General features: G+C 39.7%; 1 protein-coding gene across 2 annotated transcripts; it reads right to left on the minus strand.

Moving 5' to 3' along the window:
• Positions 1–415: 415 nt before the first annotated feature.
• On the minus strand, positions 416–22,549 carry LOC130241968 (calcium-activated chloride channel regulator 1-like). 2 transcript variants are annotated; one of them, XM_056473974.1, is made up of 15 exons: positions 22,475–22,549; positions 22,212–22,397; positions 13,326–13,463; positions 13,077–13,227; positions 12,887–12,995; positions 12,647–12,806; positions 12,312–12,542; positions 11,146–11,370; positions 10,871–11,051; positions 8,615–8,721; positions 8,299–8,514; positions 7,918–8,182; positions 1,434–1,598; positions 1,131–1,349; positions 416–999 (listed from the first exon to the last, which is right to left on the minus strand). In XM_056473974.1, the coding sequence occupies exons 2-15, from the start codon at positions 22,359–22,361 to the stop codon at positions 611–613; spliced, it is 2,706 nt and encodes a 901-aa protein (XP_056329949.1). In that variant the 5' UTR covers positions 22,362–22,397; positions 22,475–22,549; the 3' UTR covers positions 416–610. The 2 variants fall into 2 exon arrangements, with proteins under 2 accessions (XP_056329949.1, XP_056329950.1); XM_056473975.1 differs by having other exon boundaries at positions 7,918–7,971; positions 8,047–8,182; positions 22,212–22,538.
• Between the last annotated feature and the right edge of the window lie 1,131 nt (positions 22,550–23,680).

Below are 23,680 nucleotides of genomic sequence, written 5' to 3' on the forward strand. Positions count from 1 at the left end.
TGTACCAACCCTCATGGGCAGCACGGTGGTGCAGTGGGTAGCACAATCACCTCACAGCAAGAAGGTCGCTGGTTCGAGCCCCAGCTGGGTCAGTTGACATTTCTGTGTGGAGTTTGCATGTTCTCCCCATGTTCTTGAGGGTTTCCTCCGGGTGCTCCGGTTTCCCCCACATGTTCAAAAACGTGGTATAGGTGAATTGGGTAAACTAAATTGGCTGTAGTTTATGAGTGTTTTTTTCCAGTGAATGAATGAATGAATGAACCAAACCTCATCAGTTGCTGACTTGTGGCTGATAAATATGCATAAATCGTGACAATAACTCCCCCTTATGTTTATGTATAGTAACTGCAAAAACCAACTCCAATACAAACAGTTGGATATATCAGTTTTATTGATTTATTTGATATCCACTTGTAATTAATGCCTTCTGCGGTACAGGTATGTTTTTATTCAATTGTATTTGAAAAAAAAAGGTTTACAGAGGAAAACCATTGACTGAGAAGATGTCAGAATTGAGAATTCTATTAGAGAAATATTGTTTTACAAAATATTCTGAAGCATTATGGTCAAAATAACAAAGCAGACGAAGACTGCTTTGATATAGCTTGCATCAGATTAATACAGATCTTCTTCGTCTCACTGCCCATGTGATTACACCAGCAATAAAGCATATGATCATAGTTACCACAAACAAAGAAGTGACGAAAACGTTCCAATTCAAACCTGGGTTTGATATTTCCTGAAGGATTGGACTTGGGAGGATCTTTGAGGCTGAAGCAATGTTGGAGGTTTCAGATTTAGCATTTTGTTCATCCTGAGACTGAATCGCAAAAAAGAGAGTGGTGCCATTTTGGATTGGTAAACTGAGATTGAATGCATGCTGTTCAACTGATCCAAACACCTGTGGTGAGACGGCAGATGTGTCCACAGGATGAGCATCGCTGAAGTTTTGTTGAAGCATTTTCAGGTCAAAGCTCCACCTGATCTGATAGGATTCAGCTTAAGGAAAGAAAAGTGCAAATGCAAAACTATGAAAAATATTTTCCATCATCAAACTTGACAATGAAGATGTGAACGAAATTAAAAACCTTGTTTTTTTTAAGAACAGGTATGGTAATTGTATGCTTTACCTGTCCCTTGGTCGAGGTCTTCACCAGGAGCTGTCCAGCTGAGAAGCACAGCATCGTCTTGGATCTCAGCACTCAGATCTGTGATTTTGTTAGGAGGGAAATTTGGTGTAATTGAGCCCATTACCTCAAAACTCTCACCAGTGGCTGTTCTGGTGAAGCTTTCAACCTCCTGTAGTTCCTCAGAAACTGAAGGCTTTGGTGGGTTCAGCTCCACTACACCTGAAAATAAAGGAACCACCTGAAATATTCTGCAGGATTGAGGTTGAGGAAATGCTTGTTTTATTTAAGATTCTCGGGGTTTACCGTCCACCACATATCCGGGTACGTACGGTGCGCCACCTCTTTTTTGAAGAGTAAATCTGGCTTGTCCATCTTGACTTTTTACACTTACTTTCAAGCTGCTTCTCCCTTCTTTCATCTGTGTGTAATATCTGGAATAAACTCCATCATCTTTAAAAGCATCAGCACCTGTAAAAATTTGATTCAACATAAAATAGATACAATTCAAGTTACTATATATATCAATTTCTCCATCCTGCTGAACCACCCTCCCACACACACAATGTCAGGGGGTGCACATCACAGAGGATCTCACTTGGACAACCAACATCATGTTTCTCTTCACGAAGACACAACAACGCCTACAATTTCTGAAGTGTGCTTCACACTTCACACAGAAACACTCTTCTCTCTATATGCACTGAACAGTTTACCTAAACTCCATCTTAAAACCAACTGATATTAAACAACTTGTGCAGACAAAAACCTTGTGTTGGCTCACGTCTGGTCTCATCTGGACCAAAAAGCTGCACCAAATGGATAAAAGCCAACTGAAATGAGAGTGCAGATTCTGTGCCTCCATGGGAGGATGTGTCTTTCTGCATACGTAGTAGGCAGTATCTGCTTTCTCTTTCACAATGGGAGACTAGAACGTCCAAATCATCCATGCAAAGTGTAAACAAAGCATCATTCAGTACCATTATCACAGTAACTGGGAGCAAAATTACAGCCAGCCGCTTTTGTTCCTTGTTGACTTGAATTGTTTACTTGCCACTTCAGTACGTCACACTCGCCCTCTCATTCATTACTTAAAAACCAGTCAGACAGAGTGCTTTCTTTAGCCGACGACCAAGCCGATGAGCTCCATCGTTGATCCAACGAAAGGGTGACATTTAGGACACACCAAACTAGCTGGACCAATGCTGACTGACAGACCAACAAAGCCCAATGGTGTGTCCTGGCCTTCACAAGGAACATATTTACCTGTGAATGTACTTGTTTTTTCAACCTTAAAATACCTCTTTTTTTTTTCAAAACATGTGTATGAATTCTATTCTGAAAGGCTTATCCCTATGGTGGGACGAAGTGACAGCTTCGAAGTGATTAGAGCAAGTATGAGCCCTTCAGAATGGAATTTATATGTATAGTTTTACACTGTAACAATACTGAATGGCTCCACGACCATTGGGTAGGAGCCAGAGAACCAATAAATGTTTCTCATGTTTTAATCTAAACAAATCATAAATCAAAACATAAGTGGCAGTTTTTCATGGACAACTGCTGTGCACAGAAAAACAGGCTTGGTCCTCTCTCATCTTCCTCTGTCATCACTCCTCATTTAATCTGTTCGGAGCTTCTCTGTGGTACACAAGTTGGGTATGTGGCACATGCTCATTAGCATCCATGCCACCAGCCTCAATCTGTTCCATCTTTCTAAGCCACAACCCCACCCTCGTGACATACCTCAGGGCACTCCATGACTGTGTTTAGACCCCCAAAATGAGACAGAAGGACATTGAAAGACATGGGAGAGAGAAAAGGAAAAGAAGAGGAAAACCCCCGTCAGTGTTTTCATACCTCTAGTTTGAAAAAAGTCAGGAAAGTGGGTGAGTCCAGCTTTGTTTAGGTGGAAGCGTTGGGTGGCAAAAGAGGGAAGGGTTTGCATAAAAAGGGGAGTTTCATTAAGTGCATAAAAACCAGCTAATTTGTACTCTGGCAACACAAACACAGACGCAGGGGAGATGGACAGTGATTTGGGGAGCAACATTTACGGCGGATCTGATAATGCTTTCTAACTTTGGCATCTGAATATTGTAGTGATATTACTATAAACTTAGTTACTTCGTTCATTTTGACTAAGGCATTTCTTCAAAAAAATGAAAGAGTACTTTTTTAAAGAAGAAGGATTTTAAAAAAAGCTCTTGGGTAAAAAATGTTCCTTACAATTAATTTTTCCTTGCACGTTAGCAGACCACTGTAAGGCCCCATTTACACATTTTAGTTTTAAAACACATTGCTATGGCTGTGCCTTCTGTGCACACTACCACAAAGTTTTCAACCCCCCAAAAAAGTTTTGAAAATGCAGAAGAGGCTGTTTTTATTTTAAAACACTGATGCTCTGTGTCTGTGTAGATTGAGGAAAACAAAGATATCTGAAGTTTGAGGCATGAATGAAAGTTCCCAAAGTTCAGAGCTGAATCCTTTCCTTGAAAGTTCAGACTTCTCAAGTTTGACTGCGAGAATGAACTCCAGAGGAAGCAAGGACACATTGGGTAAATCTTCAAATATTATAACTGCTGTGTAGTTTTATAACATCATTCACATCACCCTGGCTATGTTACACTATGATTCATTCATTCATTTTCTTTTCGGCTTAGTCCTTTTATTAATCTGGGGTTGCCACAGCAGAATGAACCGCCAACTTATCCAGCACATGTTTTATGCAGCGGATGCCCTTCCAGCCACACTCATACACTACGGACAATTTAGCCTTCCCAATTCACCTGTAGCGCATGTCTTTGGACTGTGGGGGAAACCGGAGCACCCAGAGGAAACCCACGCGAACACAGGGAGAACATGCAAACTCCACACAGAAACACCAACTGACCCAGCCGAGGCTCGAACCAGCGACCTTCTTGCTGTGAGGCAACAGCACTACCTACTGCGCCACTGTGTCGCCCTGTTTCACTATCCTAACAATAAAACATGATTTAAAGCACTGTCTCTTTTAATTTTGATATTAACAACTTAAATGTATCAGACACCACAAATGTCAAGGCATTATGTACATATTTACAATGCATCCGGAAAGTATTCATAGCTCTTCACTTTTTCCACATTTTTTATGTTACAGCCTTACACCAAAATGGATAAAATTTTATTTATTTACTCAAAATTCTACACACAATCCCCCATAATGACAATGTCAAAAAAAGATTTTTTGAAATCGTTGCAAATTTATTAAAAATAAAAAACCTGAAAAAACAAAACAAAACTATTCACAGCCTTTGCCGTAAAGCTCTAAATTGAGCTCAGGTAGATTCTGTTTCCACTGATCATTCTTGAGATGTTTCAGCAGCTTAATTGGAGTTCACCTGTGGTAAATTCAGTTGATTCAGGTGATTTGAAAAGGCATACACCTGTCTATATAAGGTCCCAGGGTTGACAGTGCATTTCAAAGCACAAATCAAGCATGAAGACAAAGGAATTGTCTGTAGACCTCCAAGACAGGATTGTCTTGAGGCACAAGGCTGAGGAAGGTTACAGAAAAATTTCTGCTGCTCTGAAAGTTCGAATGAGCACAGTGGCCTCCATCATCCGGAAGTGGGAGATGTTTGGAACCACCAGGACTCTTCCTAGAGCTGGCCGGCCATCTAAGCTGAGTGATCGGGGGAGAAGGGCCTTAGTCAGGGAGGTGATCAATAACTCGATGGTCACTCTGTCTGAGCTCCAGCTTTCTACTGTGGAGAGAGAAGAACAACCATCTGTGCGGCAATCCACCAATCAGGCCTGTATGGTAGAGTGGCCAGACGGAAGCCACTCCCCGCCTGGAATTTGCCAAAAGGCATCTGAAGGACTCTCAGACCATAAGAAACAAAATTCTCTGATGAGACTAAAATTGAACTCTTTGGAGTGAATGCCAGGTGTTTAGAGAAAACAAGGCTCATCACCAGGCTAATACCATCCTAGACTAATACCATGCTGTGGGGATGTTTTTCAGCTGCAGGAACTGGAAGGCTAGTCAGAATAGAGGGAAAGATGAAAGCAGCAATGTACAGAGACATCCTGAATAAAAACCTGCTTCAGAGTGATCTTGACCTCAGACTGAGGCGACGGTTCATCTTCCAGCAGGACAATGACCCAAAGCACACCGCCAAAATATCAATGGAGTGGCTTCACAACAACTCTGTGAATGTCCTTGAGTGGCCCAGCCAGAGCCCAGACCTAAATCATATTGAACATCTCTGGAGAGATATGAAAATGGCTGTACATCATTGCTTCCCATCCAACTTGATAGAACTTGAGAGGTACTGCAAAGAGGAATGGGCAAAAATTCCCAAAGACAGGTGTGCCAAGCTTGTGGCATCATATTCAAAAAGACTTGAGGCTGTAATTGCTGCCAAAGGTGCATCAACAAAGTATTGAGCAAAGGCTGTGAATACTTCTGTACATGTGATTTTTCAGGTTTTTTATTTTTAATAAATTTGCAACAATTGTCATTATGGGAGATTGTGTGTAGAATGTTGTGGAGATAGATGAATTTAATCCATTTTGGAATAAGACTGTAACATAAAAAATGTGGAAAAAGTGCTATGAATACTTTCTGGATGCACTGTATATATATGACCGCCATCTTCAATGTATGCAAATAATACATTGTATGTATAACAAAACCAAGCCTAATAGTTAACATAACTGCCTTTTTTCATTTTCATTGAAAAATATGAAACATAAGGCTTAACTGTGTGGTTATGGCAATATGTGCTGAATGTTAGACTATAAGTATACAATAAAAATTCTTAGAGAAAATAAAAGTGTAAAGTACAATAGGTTAATAAAATATAGGAAATAAAGGAAGGTTACCTGAAAAAAAATATGTTACCTGAGAACAAGTAGGCTAATAGTTTCTTTAAAAAAAGAGTCATTAGATATACACAAGATGAATTATTTTTCTTGTTTAACAGTTATAGGGATGATATCCAGCGGCAGGTCCTGAATGGACTGGCCAACTTTGGGTTGCTCTTAGACGGACAGGTGTGCATAAAGCTACCGCTGACTGCCTAGAGCTCAGATGTCTGAATACATTAAGAAAACTGTCAGCGCTTGCCAGAGTGCATGTATGGTCACGTGATGTGCATTTACAGCAGCATAGTGTCGACGGAGAGCTTTTCAGAAGCGCTATGTGAAACGCCAGTGTGGACATAGATTGTTTTCATTCTATAACGCTGTTTTAAAACTAAAAAGCATCAGTGTAAACAGGGCCTATGCCAACTGTTTGCACCCACACGCGAGCTGTACTTGCATCGCAGTGAAATTGAAACAACACTTTTGTTTTGGCACACGGAACACTGACAAGCCATGTCTCTGAACAATTCCTTTTCCTCTTCTATCAGGTTTAATTGCAAAACTTGGAAGGTGCATCTCTGAACACTGTAACAGCTAAAAAGAGCAGATAAAGCATATTATTAATGCAGGTCATTCACATGTCATTCATAATAGAGCGCACTGATTGGTTCGAATCAGCTCTTTAACATGAATGATGTCACAGTGTACTGCACAGTGCTACCGGCCATTCACCACACTGGAATTTAGGCAATGAACTCATCGCTGTGGCATTGCTTGAAAAAACTTTAAACCGGAAGAACGAATTTGCTCTCAAATTTTCACTTGTTAGTGAAATATACAGTTGAGGTCAGAATTAAAAGCCGCCCTTTGATTTTTTTTTCTTTTTTAAATATTTCCCAAATGATGTTTAACAGAGCAAGGAAATTTTCACAGTATGCCTGAAAATATTTTTTCTTCTGGAGAAAGTCTTATTTGTTTTATTTCGGCTAGAATAAAAGCAGTTTTTACATTTTTAAAAATCATTTTAAGGTAAATATTATTAGCCCCTTTAAGCTATATATTTTTTTCAATAGTCTACAGGACAAACCATCATTATACAAAAACTTGCCTAATTACCCTAACCTGCCTAGTTAACCTAGTTAAGCCTTTAAACGTCTCTTTAAGCTGTATAGAAGTGTCTTGAAAAATATCTAGTAAAATATTATTTACTGTCATCATGGCATAGATAAAATAAATGACTATAATTGAGTTATTAAAACTATTATGTTTAGAAATGTGTTGAAAAAAAATCTCTACGTTAAATAGAAATTGGGGAAAAAAATAAACAGGGGGGCTAATAATTCTGACTTCAACTGTATGTGTCCTAATTTTTTGTAACGTGGCACATATATATGTCTAGCTGCCCCGTAACATTATGCCAGATCAAAGGCTATCTCCTCCTCTCCAGTTACCTCCCAGACACTTGGTCATACTAATGGCACTGCTTTTTGTCTTTGCAGCTGCGAGGGCATCTGGACAGCATGTCCCTCCATCTTCTGAGTTTCAGCACTACTGTAACAAGGTTAAAAGGACAATTGGAAGAAGAAGAAGGAGAAGAAAAGGACAAAACACTCAAACATGGCACCCATGCCTGGTCCTCTCTCATCTTACTTTGTCAATCCCAATTTTATCCTTCTAGAGCTCCTCTGTGGGACTCAAAACCAGTGTGGGACCCAGGGGATGTTCACCGGGGCTCATGCCACCAGCCTCCCCATTTTTACATGGCTCTTGGCCATGCCACTACCTTGGTTAAGCAATGCTGTTTTAAAAATTAGTGAAATTAATTTGAACAGGTAGATTTAACAAAAAGCATATGCAATTAATTAACCTCAAAGCTCACAAGAGGTGTACATTTGAAGATTTCTGCTGTTGCTAAAAGTCTATTTTATAGAGAATAAATTACCTATTCCATTGTCCAGGAGTTGAAATGGTGCTGCTGACCCAGATTCGGACTCCACTGTAGCACACACATGAGCATTTATGATAGGCTTGTAGTTCTGATTAACCTCAGCAAACACTATCATGGGTTTACCGCCATCGCTGAACTGCTTATCCGTGTGGGCTTTGACAGTGATGGGAGGAACATTTGCATGTGCCGCGTAACTTGTTGCTGTTACAGTCAGAACCTGAAGTCTTGGACTTAAGATACTGTACTTCCAGTCTCCAGGCTACCAAACACACAACAGTATTATTTGACTTATATATTATTATTATATTTATTATATTATATTTTATTATATTTAAAATATATATATATATGTTTAGAAGTTAACAGTTGTCCTACCTGTGCAATTCCTGGAATTTTGAGAGAGACCGTTTTTGCTAAATTTTCATGATGCATCTGCGTTTGATTGAAGATTGAACCATTTGGGGACTGTATGGAAATGCGAGGTAAACTGGCTTCATAGGTTATTGTAAAGCTGGTTTTGGAACCAATAGTACGATCCACTAATACTGTCCCATTGAACCAGCCAGATATTTTTTCCCCCACACTGTCTATCTAAAGGAGTACCATATACAAGGTTGAAAGGACATGTATATCTATATTAGAATATTCATCATGGTATTTTTTTTAATGCAATGACATTCATTTGTCACACCTGAACTGGATCTTTTGTTTGGTTTCCTGTTGGCATTGTTAGTGAAGAAAATCCATTCAGTAGCTGATTAGAAAGAACGTCATCACTGGCTGTAATAAACTTCCCCCCTAATACCAACACAGAACACATAAGAAATTGGTATCAGTGAGCTTTTGGAATGATTCGTTATAAGAACTATTTATAAGAAGCATTTATTAGTGAATCAAACTAGACTGATCCATGTGCATGTTTTTACCTGTAAATTCAAGTGATCCCCACCCTTAAACTTTTACATTTATTTTCAAACGTTGAGACCCTCTGTTGATCTCTTGGACCCAATGACCAATCAGAAGTTTTAGTTCAGTGCCAATTTCTATATGCTTGCAAATATCCACTTATTATAGCATTATAAATTGTATTATAAATTGCGAGCATAATGTAAATAAGAGACTAAGTTTTCAAATAGACAGGAATTAATGACTACACGTGTATCCATTTATTTGTTGATGACTAGTCTATTTTTGAATTATAGATTTATGATTGTATAAAAAAAGATCTCACTTTCTAGGCTAAGACATCCACAATCTCATTTACTGTATGCAGCTATTAGTAATAGTTTTAGCGGTGATATCAGCATATAAATACAGAATCACTCAGCAATACAGTGCATCCAGAAAGTATTCATAGTGCTTGACTTTTTCCAAATTTTTTTATGTTACAACCTTATTCCAAAATGGATTAATTCATTTTTTTCCCTCTAAATTCTTTACACAATCCCCCATAATGACAATGTGAAAGATTTTTTTAAATTGTTGCAAATTTATTAAAAATAAAACACCTGAAAAATCACATGTACATCAGTGTTCACAACCTTTGCTCAATACTTTGTTGATGCACCTTTGGCAGCAATTACAGCCTCAAGTCTTTTTGAATATGATGCCACAAGCTTGGCACACCTGTCTTTGGGAATTTTTGCCCATTTCTCTTTGCCGTACCTCTCAAGCTCTATCGGGTTGGATGTTAAACGATGATGTACAGCCATTTTCAGATCTCTCCAAAGATGTTCCATAGGATTTAGGTCTGGGTTCTGGCCGAGCCACTCAAGGACATTCACTGAGTTGTTGTGAAGCCACTCCATTGATATTTTGGTGGTATGCTTTGGGTCATTGTCCTGCTGGAAGATGAACCGTCGCCTCAGTCTAAGGTCAAGAGCACTCTGAAGCAGGTTTTTATTCAGGATGTCTCTGTAAATGGCTGCTTTCATCTTTCCCTCTATCCTGACTAGCCTTCCAGTTCCTGCTGCTGAAAAACATCCCCACAGCATGATGCTGCTGCCACCACCATCCTTCACTGTAGAGATGGTATTAGCCTGGTGATGAGCAGTGACTGGTTTTCTCCAAACGTAACGTCTAGCATTCACTCCAAAGAATTCAATTTTAGTCTTATCAAACCAGAGAAATTTGTTTCTTATGGTCTGAGTCCTTCAGATGCCTTTTGGCAAATTCCAGGCGGGGAGTGACTTCCGTCTGGCCACTCTACCATACAGGCCTGATTGGTGGATTGTTCCACAGATGGTTATCCTTCTTTAAGGTTCTCCTCTCTCCACAGTAGAAAGCTGGAGCTCAGACAGAGTGACCATCGGGTTATTGATGACCTCCCTGACTAAGGCCCTTCTCCCCGATCACTCAGCTTAGATGGCAGGCCAGCTCTAGGAAGAGTCCTGGTGGTTCCAAACATCTCCCACTTCCGGATGATGGAGGCAACTGTACTCATTGTAACTTTTAAAGCAGCAAATTTTTTTCTGTAGCCTTGTGCCTTGAGAAAATTCCTTTGTCTTCATGCTTGATTTGTGCTTTGATATGCACTGTCAACCGTGGGACCTTATATAGACAGGTGTATGCCTTTTCAAATCATGTCCAATCAACTGAATTTACCACAGGTGAACTCCAATTAAGCTGCTAAACATCTCAAGAATGATCAGTGGAAACAGAATGTACCTGAGCTCAATTTAGAGCTTCACGGCAAAGGCTGTGAATACTTATGTACATGTGATTTTTAAGGTTTTTTTATTTTTAATAAATTTGCAACGATTTCAAAAAATATTTTGTCACATTGTCATTATGGGGGATTATGTGTAGAATTTTGAGCAAATAAATGAAATGTAATCCATTTTGGAATAAGGCTGTAACATAAAAAATGTGGATAAAGGGAAGCACTATGAATACTTTCCGGATGCATTGTATGCTAAAGTACTATTAGTACTATTTATTTACTCACCAGTTTTGTCGGCCATTTCTCTCAGTGCTTTATCTGCTTTATTACCCAAAGCTATTGTGTGTATAATGGCTCCACTGCTAATCGCAGCTGGAACACAAAACCTAATGTTATCTGTTGCTTCACCATCTGTCAGAAAAACAATTTCATCTCCTAATACATCTTCATTGTCCATTTTGAGTACCTTGAAGACAAAGTACACTGGCGTTTAACAAAAGATCAGACATCATTAACTTGCAAAATTACATGGAGGCTTGCTTGTGTGATTATTATAGTACCTGTAAGCCTAGATTAAGGCCTTTGCACATGTTTGTCGATCCTCCTGTTACTTTTGGCAACAAATTAGAAAGATTGTCTCGTGTGGACTCTTTGTCAATAGTAGTTAAGGTACTGAGAGTAGAAGCATCAGTATTAAAGGTCACAATTCCCAGACTGGACTGATCCTCAATGATGTTCCGAATGAAATAATCAGCAGCCTGCTGCAGTCGAATAATACGAGAGCCCTAGAAAATTGTTGCAAATTGAAAAGTCTTGGTAATTTTACGCATCAAAAGGTTCACTTCGAATTGTTTAATTAGAGCAATGAAAGTTATGATATTGATGAATCTCTTTTTTTTTTCCACACTGAGCTTAATCCAAGGTTATTCATATTCTAAATACTGAGTAATCCCATATAAAGGTGTGTTTACATGGGCAGCTGTGGCCTAAAGGTTAAAGAGCTGAAACAGTGCTCTCTTAAACCAATAACACTGATGTGACATAACCTCCAATTTCTTCCCTGCTTCCACAGCAAATTGTTGTACACTGCGGTATGTGTTAACTTACTTCATGCACAAGTGTGTGCAATAATATGGATGTATAAATGCGAGTTCAAATTCTGAAAAAGGGTTATTGAGTAAATTCACTTTTTCAGTATATAATATAAGGGAGAACAATGCTGAATTGGATTGGATATATATAATAAAAAACTAAAATGATAAATTATAATAATAATAAAAAGAAATGTATGTAAAAACCATCAAACCAATTATTTTTACTCTTTGATGCTAAATTAACGCTGACAAATTATTTAGAACTCCTAAAGACAGTGTCATTATGATTGAATTGGGTTTTTTGTAATTATAAAAACAATAAAAACAGCAAACTGATAAAAAAGCAATTCACTCTAATATAATTATTAACATTGTAAAAACAGTGTGAAATGTGAATTATGGTGTATAGATAATCTAATGTTAACAATTTTAAATGTTTACAAAAGTGTAAATGTTTACAAAAGTGTAAATGTTTACAAAAGCGTTTAAAAGAAAAAAAGCAGAAATTGAACATTTGTATACAACGAATGCTATTTACTTGTGTTCAATAAATGAAGTTCACAAAAAAAAAAGAATAAGAAATGTAAATGTGAAAAGCATATCTGTTTTTTAAATTAAGTGTTTTTCCATACTTGCATGCTTCCAGAGATGTCAAGAACCAGACAAACAGTTCTTTGCATTCGCTGCACAACTTTAAAAGTTGGTTCTGGTGGAGTTGATTCTAATGGTTGCAGAGAGCTAAGTGCATCTTTATCCAGAGAATCCTCAAATATTACGGTCCAAGTGGCTTTGTTGCTGCATTTTGCATTTTGCATATTTGGGGCTTCATAATTGTGCTCGCTTTTACGACAAAACGTGATCACCTGAAATATTTTCAATTACTGCCTTTAATTATATGTTGAATATAAGCACTGCAAATGAATAAAACTATTTTGCATGTGTGAAAATTATAAAAATCTGTACTTACAGAATCCATGCTTGGAAAAAACATCATGGAGCTGTTTGTGGATGAATCTTTGTTGGGAATAAACTTGCACCCCTCAGTCGGTAGTGAAGTTTGTGGATCATTGTGGCACAGTTGATCAGTACTAACATCTCGAAGCTGACCTTCAATGTTTTCACTACACCTAAAGCAAAAAGCAGTGACAGAGAAATTTTCCAAAGAGATCGTTTTTTTAACATCCTTTTTTGTGTTAAAATTCCTGACCTTGTGGCTTCAATATTGCCATTGGCAGAGCGGTAGAATGGAGTTTTTTCACTATATTCATCATATACGCCCCATCTCAGATGAGCCCATTCATGCACAAAGACCTTTCCTGCAAACAATTAACCACCTTCAGTGATAATACTAGCATTTTACAGTTTAAAACTGTTGAAGGATAACTATTGATGTTTACCTTTTGACCCATAAAGCTGAATGAATGTGTCATTTCGGAGGAAGTTTGGGGTAAAATGAATGTACTGACCCTCGGCTCCACATTCACCATACTGGTTAGTGTACGGTTCATCACCGTATGCTGGATGAGGATTATCGATCCTTATTCTGCCCTGCATTTCAAACAGAAATATATTACTTCATTGTAAATGAAATAAATGAACATTAATATTTGACAGATAAGTTAAAATGACTAAAAAAAATGATCTACCTTTTCAAATAACTCTGTTCTTGCTCTGGCAAAACCCTTACCATTCCAGTTGAATGGCACTAGTATTGTAACTTCTTTAAAATAGACCTTTTTATCCAATGCTTTATACAGATGAACTGACCCTTCAGTGACCATGTCCTGTCAAAATCAAAATAACAAGATGTAAATATTCTAAATAACAATGTACACACGTATAACTACAACTTGATAAATAGAATATACAGCAGCATTTTACCACAACTTTGCTAAATCCCTAAATTGCTGATTTTGTTCGACAGTCTTAAATACTTACTTTTTATTCTTTTTCTTTTCATCAAAATAAAGTTTTCTTTGACACACACTACACTGTAAAACACCACAATAAATATGATGCACACTGAAAATTTGTCATTAAATAATTCATTTAGTTTAAATAAAAAAACTAAAAGATAATAACTAAGTCAATTTTATTTACAACTTCCTTTAATATATTAAAGTCTTACTTTAATATATTCATTCATTTTCTTTTCAGCTTAGTCCCTTTATTAAACTGGGGTCACCACAGCGGAATGAACCACCAACTTATCCAGCAAATGTTTTACGCAGCGGATGCCCTTTGAACTGCAACCCATCACTGGGAAACACCCATACACTCTCATTCACACACATATGGACAATTTAGCTTACCCAATTCACCTATATCGCATGTCTTTGCACTTGTGGGGGAAACCGTAGCACCTGGAGGAAACCCATGCGAACACGGGGAGAACATACAAACTCCACACAGAAATGCCAACTAACCCAGCCGAGGCTTGAACCTTCTTGCTGTGAGGTGAGAGTGCTACCCACTGCACCACTGTATAAGTCTATTTGTTTCAGTAATTTGTTTTAAAAAGTGAAACTTGTATGGGTAATACTTCACAATAACAGTATAGAAATCAGAAACAGCTTTATTGCCAGGTATGTTCACACATACGAGGACTTTGTTTTCGTGACAGAGCTTCTACAATGCAACAGAATTACAGAAACAGAACAGATATGTCAAGGCTCGGACAGAAAACAGAGAAGAATAAAGTTCAATAGAGTCTTTTATTTAATTTAATGAAGAACAAAGTCAGCTGCCGTTCACCGACCACCTGTGGAGGAACGCAGACTGGATGAAGGCAACAGAAAATCCGCCTCGGCTCCCTCGGAGTGGAGCAAGTGCTGGAGCTGGATACAACAACGAGGTGACTGCGCAGATCACAGGCAAGCAAATAAAGTTATTAGTAATTTAAGATACTGGACTGGACTAGACTAGACTGGAACTAAGGAATGCAGAAGTATCTTCAGGATTTGTTGAGCAAGAAAGTGTCCGTAAGGTTTAATGAACACAATAATCTGACAATGAGTAACACGACAGGGCAAGTATAAGTAAAGAGGTGAATTAGATCAAATGGCAACAGGTGAGTAATGCATGGGACCAGTGCTTAATTGAAAGGAATAACAGCTGAAGCATACAACAGATTGAGACAGAGAAGTCCTAATCAAACCTGACCTATGACAAGATAATACATATATTTTAAAAATCGAAGTATGTAGTGAATGCAAATATACAAATTGACAAGTGTATGTACAGGTATATTACTATATACAACGTTATATGTGAAGCTGTTATGTGCAAATTGGCATGTAAAGTGTGATGTAAAATAAGTGTATATGTGTATAAAAAGTGTATGGCAAGTAGTGATGTTTGTTTCATAATTATTATCATCAAGTGTTCATGAGATGGATTGCCTGAGGGAAGAAATAGTTTCTGTGTCAGGCTGTTCTGGTGTGCAGTGCTCTGTAGCATCGACCAGAAGGTAAAAGTTCAAAGAGGCAGTGTGCTGGGTGTGAGGTATCCAGAGTGATTTTGGCAGCCCTTCTGCTCGCTCTGGATATGAACAGTTCTTGGAGAGTAGGGAGGGTTGTACCAATGATTTGCTCAGCAGTCTGAACTATTCAACATAGTCTTCGGAGGTTGGATTTGGTAGCTGAGCTAAACCAGACCGTTATTGATGTGCAGAGGACTGATTCAATGATGGAGGTGTAGAACTGTTTCAACAGCTCCTTTGGGAGGTTGAACTTCCTCAGCTGACGAAGAAAGTACAGCCTTTGTTAAGCTTTTTTGACAATGGAGTCAATGTGAGTTTTCCACTTCTGGTCCTGAGAGATGGTGGGGCCCAGGAACCTGAATGACTCCACTGCTGCCACAACGCTGTCCATGATGCTCAGTGGGGAGAGTGCAGAGGGGTTTCTCCTGAAGTCCACAGTCATCTCCACTGTTTTGAGCGTGTTGAGCTCTAGGTTAATGTAACTGCACCAGACAACCAGCTCCTTAACCTCCTGTCTGTAAGCAGACTCATCCCCGTCCTGAATGAGGCCGATAAGTGTGGTGTCGTCTGCAAACTTCAGGAGCTTGACAGAGGAGTCCTTTGAAGTGCAGTCACTTGTGTACAAGGAGAAGAGCAGTGGGGAGAGGACACACCCGTGGAGGGCTCCAGTGCTGATTGTGCGGATACTGGATGAAAATTTTTCCAGCTTCACCAGCTGCTGCCTGTCCTTTAGAAAGCTGTTGATCCACTGACAGACAGAGGTGGGCACAGAGAGCTGAGTTATTTTGGGCAGGAGTAGTTTTGGGATGATAGTGTTAAAAGACGAGCTGAAGTCAACAAACAAGATCCTCACATAGGTCCCTGGTCTGTCTAGGTGTTGCAGAACAGTCCCATATTAACTGACTTCATTAAAAGACTTCATGACCACAGATGTTAGCGCCACCAGTCTGTAGTCATTTAGTCCTGTAAGTTTGGGTTTCTTTGGGATGGGGATGACGGTGGAGCGTTTGAGGCAGGAGGGCACTTCACACAGCTCCAGTGATTTATTGAAGATCAGGGTGAAGATGGGGGCCAGTTGGTCAGCACAGGATTTTAAACAGGCTGGTGTCATAAAATCTGGTGTCATAAAATCATAAAATTTTCCTCTTCTGTTTCCGGAAAACCTGGGGCACATAATTTTCACTGAACTGAAGTGAAGTGCAGGTATGGGGAAGGTGGGTGGTGGTGGAGGTGTTAATGGTGGCGTGAAGAGCAGTTCAGAGTGGATGTGGGGTTTTTTCGCAAACTGGCAGTAAAACTCATTCAGGGCATTTGCAAGTCGTTCGTTGTGCTGAGGGATGGTGTCTTGTAGTTTGTGATGTTTTTCAAACCCAAAGCTGCTCGTTGGACAGAGCGGTATGCATCCTTTATTGTGGTATCCAGTTCACTGGATAGTTTTGCTTTGTTAAAATCCCCGAGAATGATTAAAACAAAGTCCAGGTGTTTTTGCTCTATCACCGTGATCTGACCAGCTAGTTTCTGTATCGCTAGGCACGCATGCACAGGAATGTAAACACTGACAAAGATGAACGAGCAGAACTCTCACGGTGAATACAAAGGCTTACAGTTAATAAACAGTGCTTCTAGCTCTGGACAGCACATCTTCTTTAAAACTGTTACATCTGGACACCACCTTTCATTAATTTAAAAGCACGTCCCACCACTGTGTGATTTCCACATCAATACTTCATTGCGATCCGGTCTGAACAGCTGATTGCCTGGAACGTGAAGCGCGTTGTCCGGTATGGTGTTGTTCGGCCAGGTTTCCTTGAAACACAGAGCAGCTGAATGCAGAACATTTCTGTTTGTTTGAGAGAGCAGAATCAGTTCGTCTATTTTGTTGGGTAGAGAGCGGAGATTTGCCAGATGGATGCTAGGCAACGCGGTTCGAATTTCTGAGTTTTACAAGCGCGCCTGCACGCTTTCCTCATCTGCGCGCCTGAAAGCGTTTGAGCAGCACCGCGGCTCCGCCGACTACAATGTATAACAGAGCATCACACAAGTCCAAGTCTGGAAAAAGATTTGGTGGTGTATGCATCCAAATGTCCAACAATTCATCTCTGGTGAAACTAATTGGAGGAATGTGACTTAAGACACGACAAACTAACAAAAACACAAAACAACTGCAGAGCACAACACAGAGGCGGCCATCGTCGTCGGAGCCAGCGTAACGTAAATGATTAATGATGTGATAATATGTAAATGCTACGGTTACTAAAGTAACCTCAGCTTCGAAATGCTATGTGGAAACTTCCACTATGGGGATTACGTCAGAATCCAATCATCTGAAAGAGTATAAAAACTGGTCAATGAAATGCCAATGAATTGGCGGTGTCAGTGTGCACAGCTGGCGTCAATTACAATTAGATTAGATTAAGTTGTATTATATGTAGTATTATATGAAGTAAACTGCCAGCTAAGGGACAATCGCTGTGGCGGAGGAACATAGCATTTCCGTTCCCCCCCTCAGGTGTTCCCCATCAGGAGGGGAACTTCAGTGCTATGTGGAAACTTCCACTATGGGGAAATCGCCACAACAAAAGAAGCTTACCACGTCTCTTGTGAGGGGCGCACCTGCATCACCAGAGAGACAGCCTTCCAACATGTCCCCTGGCCTTTACTTTCCTTACTTACCTGTTCCTGGTTAAGATATATATTTTGGGGAGACATAAATATACAGTATAGTTAATTCTAGGAATTTTAAATACGAGAGTACGTTGAGAAAGCGTGCAGTCTCAATAGGGAGGACGCTGTGGAAGCCACCTGCTGCTTGAATAGGGAGACCTGGTGGCAAAAAAAGCATATGGACTAGCCCTGAGAAGGGAGAGTGCTCATATGAGAAGATGGTTAGCAGGGAGGGAAGACACGAGCCCGCCTAAAAGTGGGGACTACATCGTGGCTGAGTAAGCGTGTGGGATTGTCAGTAGGGATCGTGCATAGCAGGCACCTATACTAAGAACGTGGGCTGACCAGCGGGCATGCCAATGATGTAATGGGCCAATACCTGACTCCGCCACTAAGTCAGATGCTGGGGGCCTCAGATGAACTCTGCAGGGTTCGCCAAGTGGGAAACTCAACTGACAAATGAGAAAGAATACATATCTCTGTGTTAGAGAGAAATGCACAGCAACTGAATTTCCTCATTCATCAGGGTTTCCCAATACCCTTGAGGAAACCGGCTCCACTCGCAGATTATAAATTTTGCAAATGTATCAGGTGTCGCCCAGCCCGCAGCTCTACAGATGTCTGTTAGAGAGGCCACACGTGCTAACGCACAAGAAGATGTGACGCTCCGAGTTGAGTGCCCTCATACCCCTGGGGGACAAGGCTCGTCCTGGCTCTGGTAAGCGAGGAAGATGGCATCCACTATCCAGTGTGCCAACCTCTGTTTAGATATGGCACTTCCCTTCTGCCGACCACCATAACAGAGGATCTAAGCTCTGAGTGAGGTCCACACAGATTCGCAAACTTGTTAAAACATCCCACAGCAATAAAAGGGATGGGTCTGCCTCCGCGGGCAGCGCTTGCAGGCTCACTACCTGATGAGCCCCGCACCGCAACCGACTGAGCTTTATGGACCACAAGTCCGCTGCGTGTGCCCTAGGAAGAACGATGGCCACATTAGTGGACCAGGAACGCCACCTCTAGCTAATCCTGGAGAAAAGATATGTGCAAAGTTGACAAAATTCGCTTTCTTAACTCGCCCATATCCCAGGCTGGCCTGTTCGGCAACACTGTCGGTGGATTCACCCAGGAATTCACGGTGTTTCAGTCAGATGCGATGGCCTGAGTCATCTGTTGGCAGGGACGTAAGACCGCTCCCCCCACCGAACCATCCACATTCACTGCTTGTCGCCAAGAGTGTCCGTTTACAAGAGCTACAGCTCGCAGGATCTGTGCACTTCGCCAGTGGTTCGTGAGGTGTGGGAGGACAGTCTCCCTTCTTTCACACTTCCAGCCCCTCCTCCGGGGCCTGGGTGCGAATTGAGAGTGAGTCTCTCGCCTCCTGCTCTTCCATGGGACCCCAGTGCTCCCCGGATCAGCCCTCCCACTCCACGCTGCCCCACTGCTGGTGTGTCAGCAATCGTAGCGATGAAGCCATTAGCGAGGGCTCTGCATGCTTGGTTAGTATGGGGGCAAGCTTGCTCTTTTCTCGGTTGACCTGAAGCCCCAATAGGTCAAGGTGCCGAAGCACCCTGTCTTTGTGCGTAATCAATTGATCCCGTGATCGCTAAATCAGCCATTGGAGATAATTGAGTATGCGGATGCCCGCGGGCCGAAGGGGCGCTAGGGCACCCTCTGCAAGCTTGGTGAAAACCCATGGAGACAGAGAGAACCCGAAAGGGAGGACTTCCCTTCCCAGGCTCGACCTTCAAACACAGACCGCAGAAACTGACAGTGGCATGGAAGTATGGAGACATGAAGTACATGTCTTTCAGGTCTATTCTTGCAGACCACTCCTGAGGACGAACGCACTGGAGGATGCGCTTCTGCGTAAGCATTCTGAACAGCAGCTTGTAAAGATAGCGCTTCAAAAGGCACAGATCTAGGATTGGCTGTAGCCCACCGCTCTTTTGGGTACGATGAAGTACAGGCAGTAAAACCCGCTCTCCATCTCGGCTGGAGGGACCGGCTAGATTCCATCCTTCGCCAGGAGGACAGCAATCTTCTCTCGCAAGACAGGGGCAGGCACAGGGCTGACCCTGGTGAGATACACACCCGTGAACTTGGGAGGCCGTTACTTTTAGTAAACGAAGGGTTTTCCAACATAACTAGCCACTCTGCATTTTCACTAGCCACAATTCTGTTGTTAGGAAAATATATTTTACATGCATAAATTTAACTTTGACATGCTACAATAACTTGATTTAGTTTTTATGTTATGTCAACATGCCTATGAGCTTGCTCAATGTGCATGAGTAAATGGGTAATAGCTTCATAGTGTCGCATTGCAATTAGGTTTTGTTTGACATGACTTTTCAGTAGGGTTGGGTACCTTTGTAACCGGTATGCAGCGGACCAAACTTCTCTTTAGTTCGATTATGATTAATCTGATAAAATTAATCAAAAATCGCTGTTTACATGGTAGACTCTTATTCAGAATAATGTCTTAATCGCATTAAAATCAAATTATTGGTGTCCATGTAAACATACTCTTTGACAGTTTGTGACGCTATCTGTCACTTTCAGTGAGTATGTTTACATGGACACCAATACTCTGATTTTAATATGATTAAAACAATACTCAGATCAAGAGTCTACCACGTAAACAGTGATTTTTGATTATCTTAAAGGGCACACAGACACAAACTGCGTAGGAAACATTTATAGGCTGGAGACGCAATGACATTGATGGATCTATGTGCTATTACATGTAACTGGGAATCATGAATGCAACATTAAAAAAGCAACTCATGTAAACACCTGAATCATATTATTGTCTTATTCAGATTAAGGCAAATCATTAAATCACTGATGTCCATGTGACAGTAGTTACAAGCCCCAAACCCAGAAAAAAGGTGTTCCCTGATTTTCATGACAGCCTCTCCACACGTTAGTAGTAAGCTAATGTAATGTTAATAGCATAATGCAAATCTAGCATTCATGCTAACAAACAAATGATCAAAATAAATATACTAGTGCAATTCAAATATATAAAATATGAATTGATGTTTACTTTAAAGTTATTATAAATATATATTTATATTGCTCAATTATAATGATTAAAATATTTTTTTTTGTCAAATAATTTTGTGGCTAAAAAGTATTGGTTCAGGCACAGTTTTGGCACCGGTACCATTTTAAAAAGTATTGATTAAGCACCGGTATCGAAATAACTCAAAACGATACCCAACCCTACTTTTCAGAGCTCAAAATTAAGGATTTACCAAATTTATCTCTGACCAAGCCAAACATAGATAAATAATAATTTCTTAGCCACAAATTTTAAATGTGTCAAAACAAGCAAAATATAGCTGTATACTGTACTTTTTATTTAACAAAACATTTCTTTAAAAAAAACTATATACATTTAAAAAATAATTATTGTCATGTATCTAAAATATGCACAGTAATCTGTCCGGGCTAAAAATCTCAGATTACCAGTTAACTACACATAAACGGGGAGTTAATCTCTCAATAAAGTAATGGTATTTAAAAAAAAAAGATAATTAAACCATATTAGCAAAAATAACAAAGTATAAGAAAAGTATAAGAAAACAGGTGAAAAAACATACCGTTTGTGATAATGAAAGGGTGGTCACTCGCTCACGGTTAACGTTAGGCCTAGTAATAATCTGTTCAAATGGTTAAAGGGAAAGCAACCACTGCTGCTTACAAAAAGACATTTGAAAAAATCTGGAAAAGCAGCAAAACTGTGGGTGCATGAGCATAACTTTTTGCCCAGCCAGTCTATTTGAAAGAGAACTGATCACACCAGTTGCGTTTCCAGGCACAGTTGCTTTATGCAAGGAAACGGGAACGTGCACACACTTTAAACGTCGTGTACATCACATCAGCTGTTAGCACGAGTGATCATCCTCTCATTCGGTATTCAACTGTTTTCTTTTGTAAGTCGTGCTGCTTCTCGATTCAAAGATCGCATTCGCACGCATATTGGGCCATCCTTATTGTCGAACCCTGCTTTTACAACAAATTATTTTCAACCAGCCAAAGTGGCATTTAGCAGGTTGGCTATTGTTAATGTCAAGCCCTGTAAATATATATAAACAGTGCTTTATAATATAGAATTTTAAACTAATCTGATAAATTGGAATTAAGACAATAAAAGCAGACAACTGTTTAGAAAGAAAAAATAAAGAGAGAGAGAGAGAGAGAGAGAGAGAGAGAGGGAGAAAGAAAACAAAAAAGTAATTGGAACAGCCTTAAAACACAAAAAACGCACAATGCAAAATCGAAAATACAGGTAAAAACCTGTATAAATGAAACAAACATTCATATTAATACAAGACATTTTGACGTATTTTTTCAAATTTTTTGCGTGCGTATTTACCTTGATTTTGTCAATGAGCATGTCATCCTCTGGAATGTCCGAACTGATTACAAAAACAATGTCAACATAACCGTTTCCATCTAGTTTGATTCCAGTAGATGTGTATGACAGCAGCATCCATAATAAGACAAACCCTGTTCTTGAGTCCATGACTGCAGAATTTCCGTAAACAACAACTCCCGAACCCTGTTTTAAACAATGTCACAAATGATATTGAGGGGTTTTTAAAGAAAAAAAAATAATGGCATATATATATTTAATACCAAATTTTTTTTCAATGTCCCTTATTAGCAGTGCCAAGCCCTAGAAGGATGATCGTGCAGTCACAGTGCTATATCACATACTCTTGTTTAACGAAGGAAGTACACAACATTTATATTTTGGAAGCAATGCAACAATGTCTCTCTGCCCAATCAGATTTAATTACTCATTACATTGCTATATATGGAAAGATCAACACACTCAAAGCCTTACCATACGCTGCAATGGGACATGTTACTTGATCTGGCACAATTTGTTTTTGCCAAATTACCAACAGGGTGTGACAGCAGACTTGCCACACATGAAAAACGAGAACAGATTAACTACATGAATGGAAAAAGAGTACCCATTTGTCTACACCCGCTCTTGATATCCACATTAATTGTCCATGTTGCCAGATGCTGCAATGGTTACAATAATTTGTGTTATGTTAACTTTTACCATAATATACAGAATTGTGGCAACATCTGTATTTTGCTGACATGATTATGGTTTTCGTTGTTTTTGCTTGACTTTCGTTTGGGTAAATTTATTTTGCATTACTTTTGCCCACTTTGAGAAATTTTGTGTTTTTGTTAATTTTTATTTTGATTGATTTGTCAGCTACCTTTTTGGCTCAGCTCTTTCCCGTCATATTAAGCTATACCTTCTCAAGTTCACTCTTTTCTCAGAGTAAGGTGCATAGGGAAGATGTCGTACAACTTCCATTTTGCAAACATGTAGAAAATGTATTGTTAAAGACAACAGGTAAGAGGTAAACGTCATCTTTGGCGAATACGGCGTTGGGCGCTGAAGACCTTTTCTTTTCTTTTATCAGTTTCTAGCAAGGTATCTATAAGTTTGAATAGTTTTGTTATATTTCTTTCATGACTATTGTCCCCTTACTCGAGTTTAACAAATTTTTGTTTGATAGTAGTATACAGTACTAACAGTAGTATACAGAGTGTGTTCGCTCACTCAAGTCACATGACATGACATGCACTTGGAAAATACAAACTTTAGAATATAATATTTAGAACAAAAGCTCATCATTACTAATACAATTTAATCAAATGTGATGAAATAAAGATGTGTTTAAATTGGTTCAATTGGTTAAGAGACAAGTGACGTCAACCTCAACAATAAGCAGCAGGGGGCGTGAGAGTATCGCGGTACGCCACGAGAGTTTCGCAAAACGTATCATGGTTGGTGTATCGCGATATTTCGGT

The sequence above is a fragment of the Danio aesculapii genome, chromosome 15 (assembly GCF_903798145.1).
Source record: "Danio aesculapii chromosome 15, fDanAes4.1, whole genome shotgun sequence".
Taxonomy (NCBI): domain Eukaryota; kingdom Metazoa; phylum Chordata; class Actinopteri; order Cypriniformes; family Danionidae; genus Danio; species Danio aesculapii.

Excerpts from the sequence above, each read along its gene's own strand:
- LOC130241968 (XM_056473974.1), bottom strand. The coding sequence starts at position 22,361 with ATGGACTCAAGAACAGGGTTTGTCTTATTATGGATGCTGCTGTCATAC. Across the intron at positions 13,464-22,211 it reads TGCTCATTGACAAAATCAAG|GACATGGTCACTGAAGGGTC; the intron begins GTAAATACGCAC and ends TGATTTTGACAG. Across the intron at positions 1,000-1,130 it reads AGACCTCGACCAAGGGACAG|CTGAATCCTATCAGATCAGG; the intron begins GTAAAGCATACA and ends TCTTTCCTTAAG.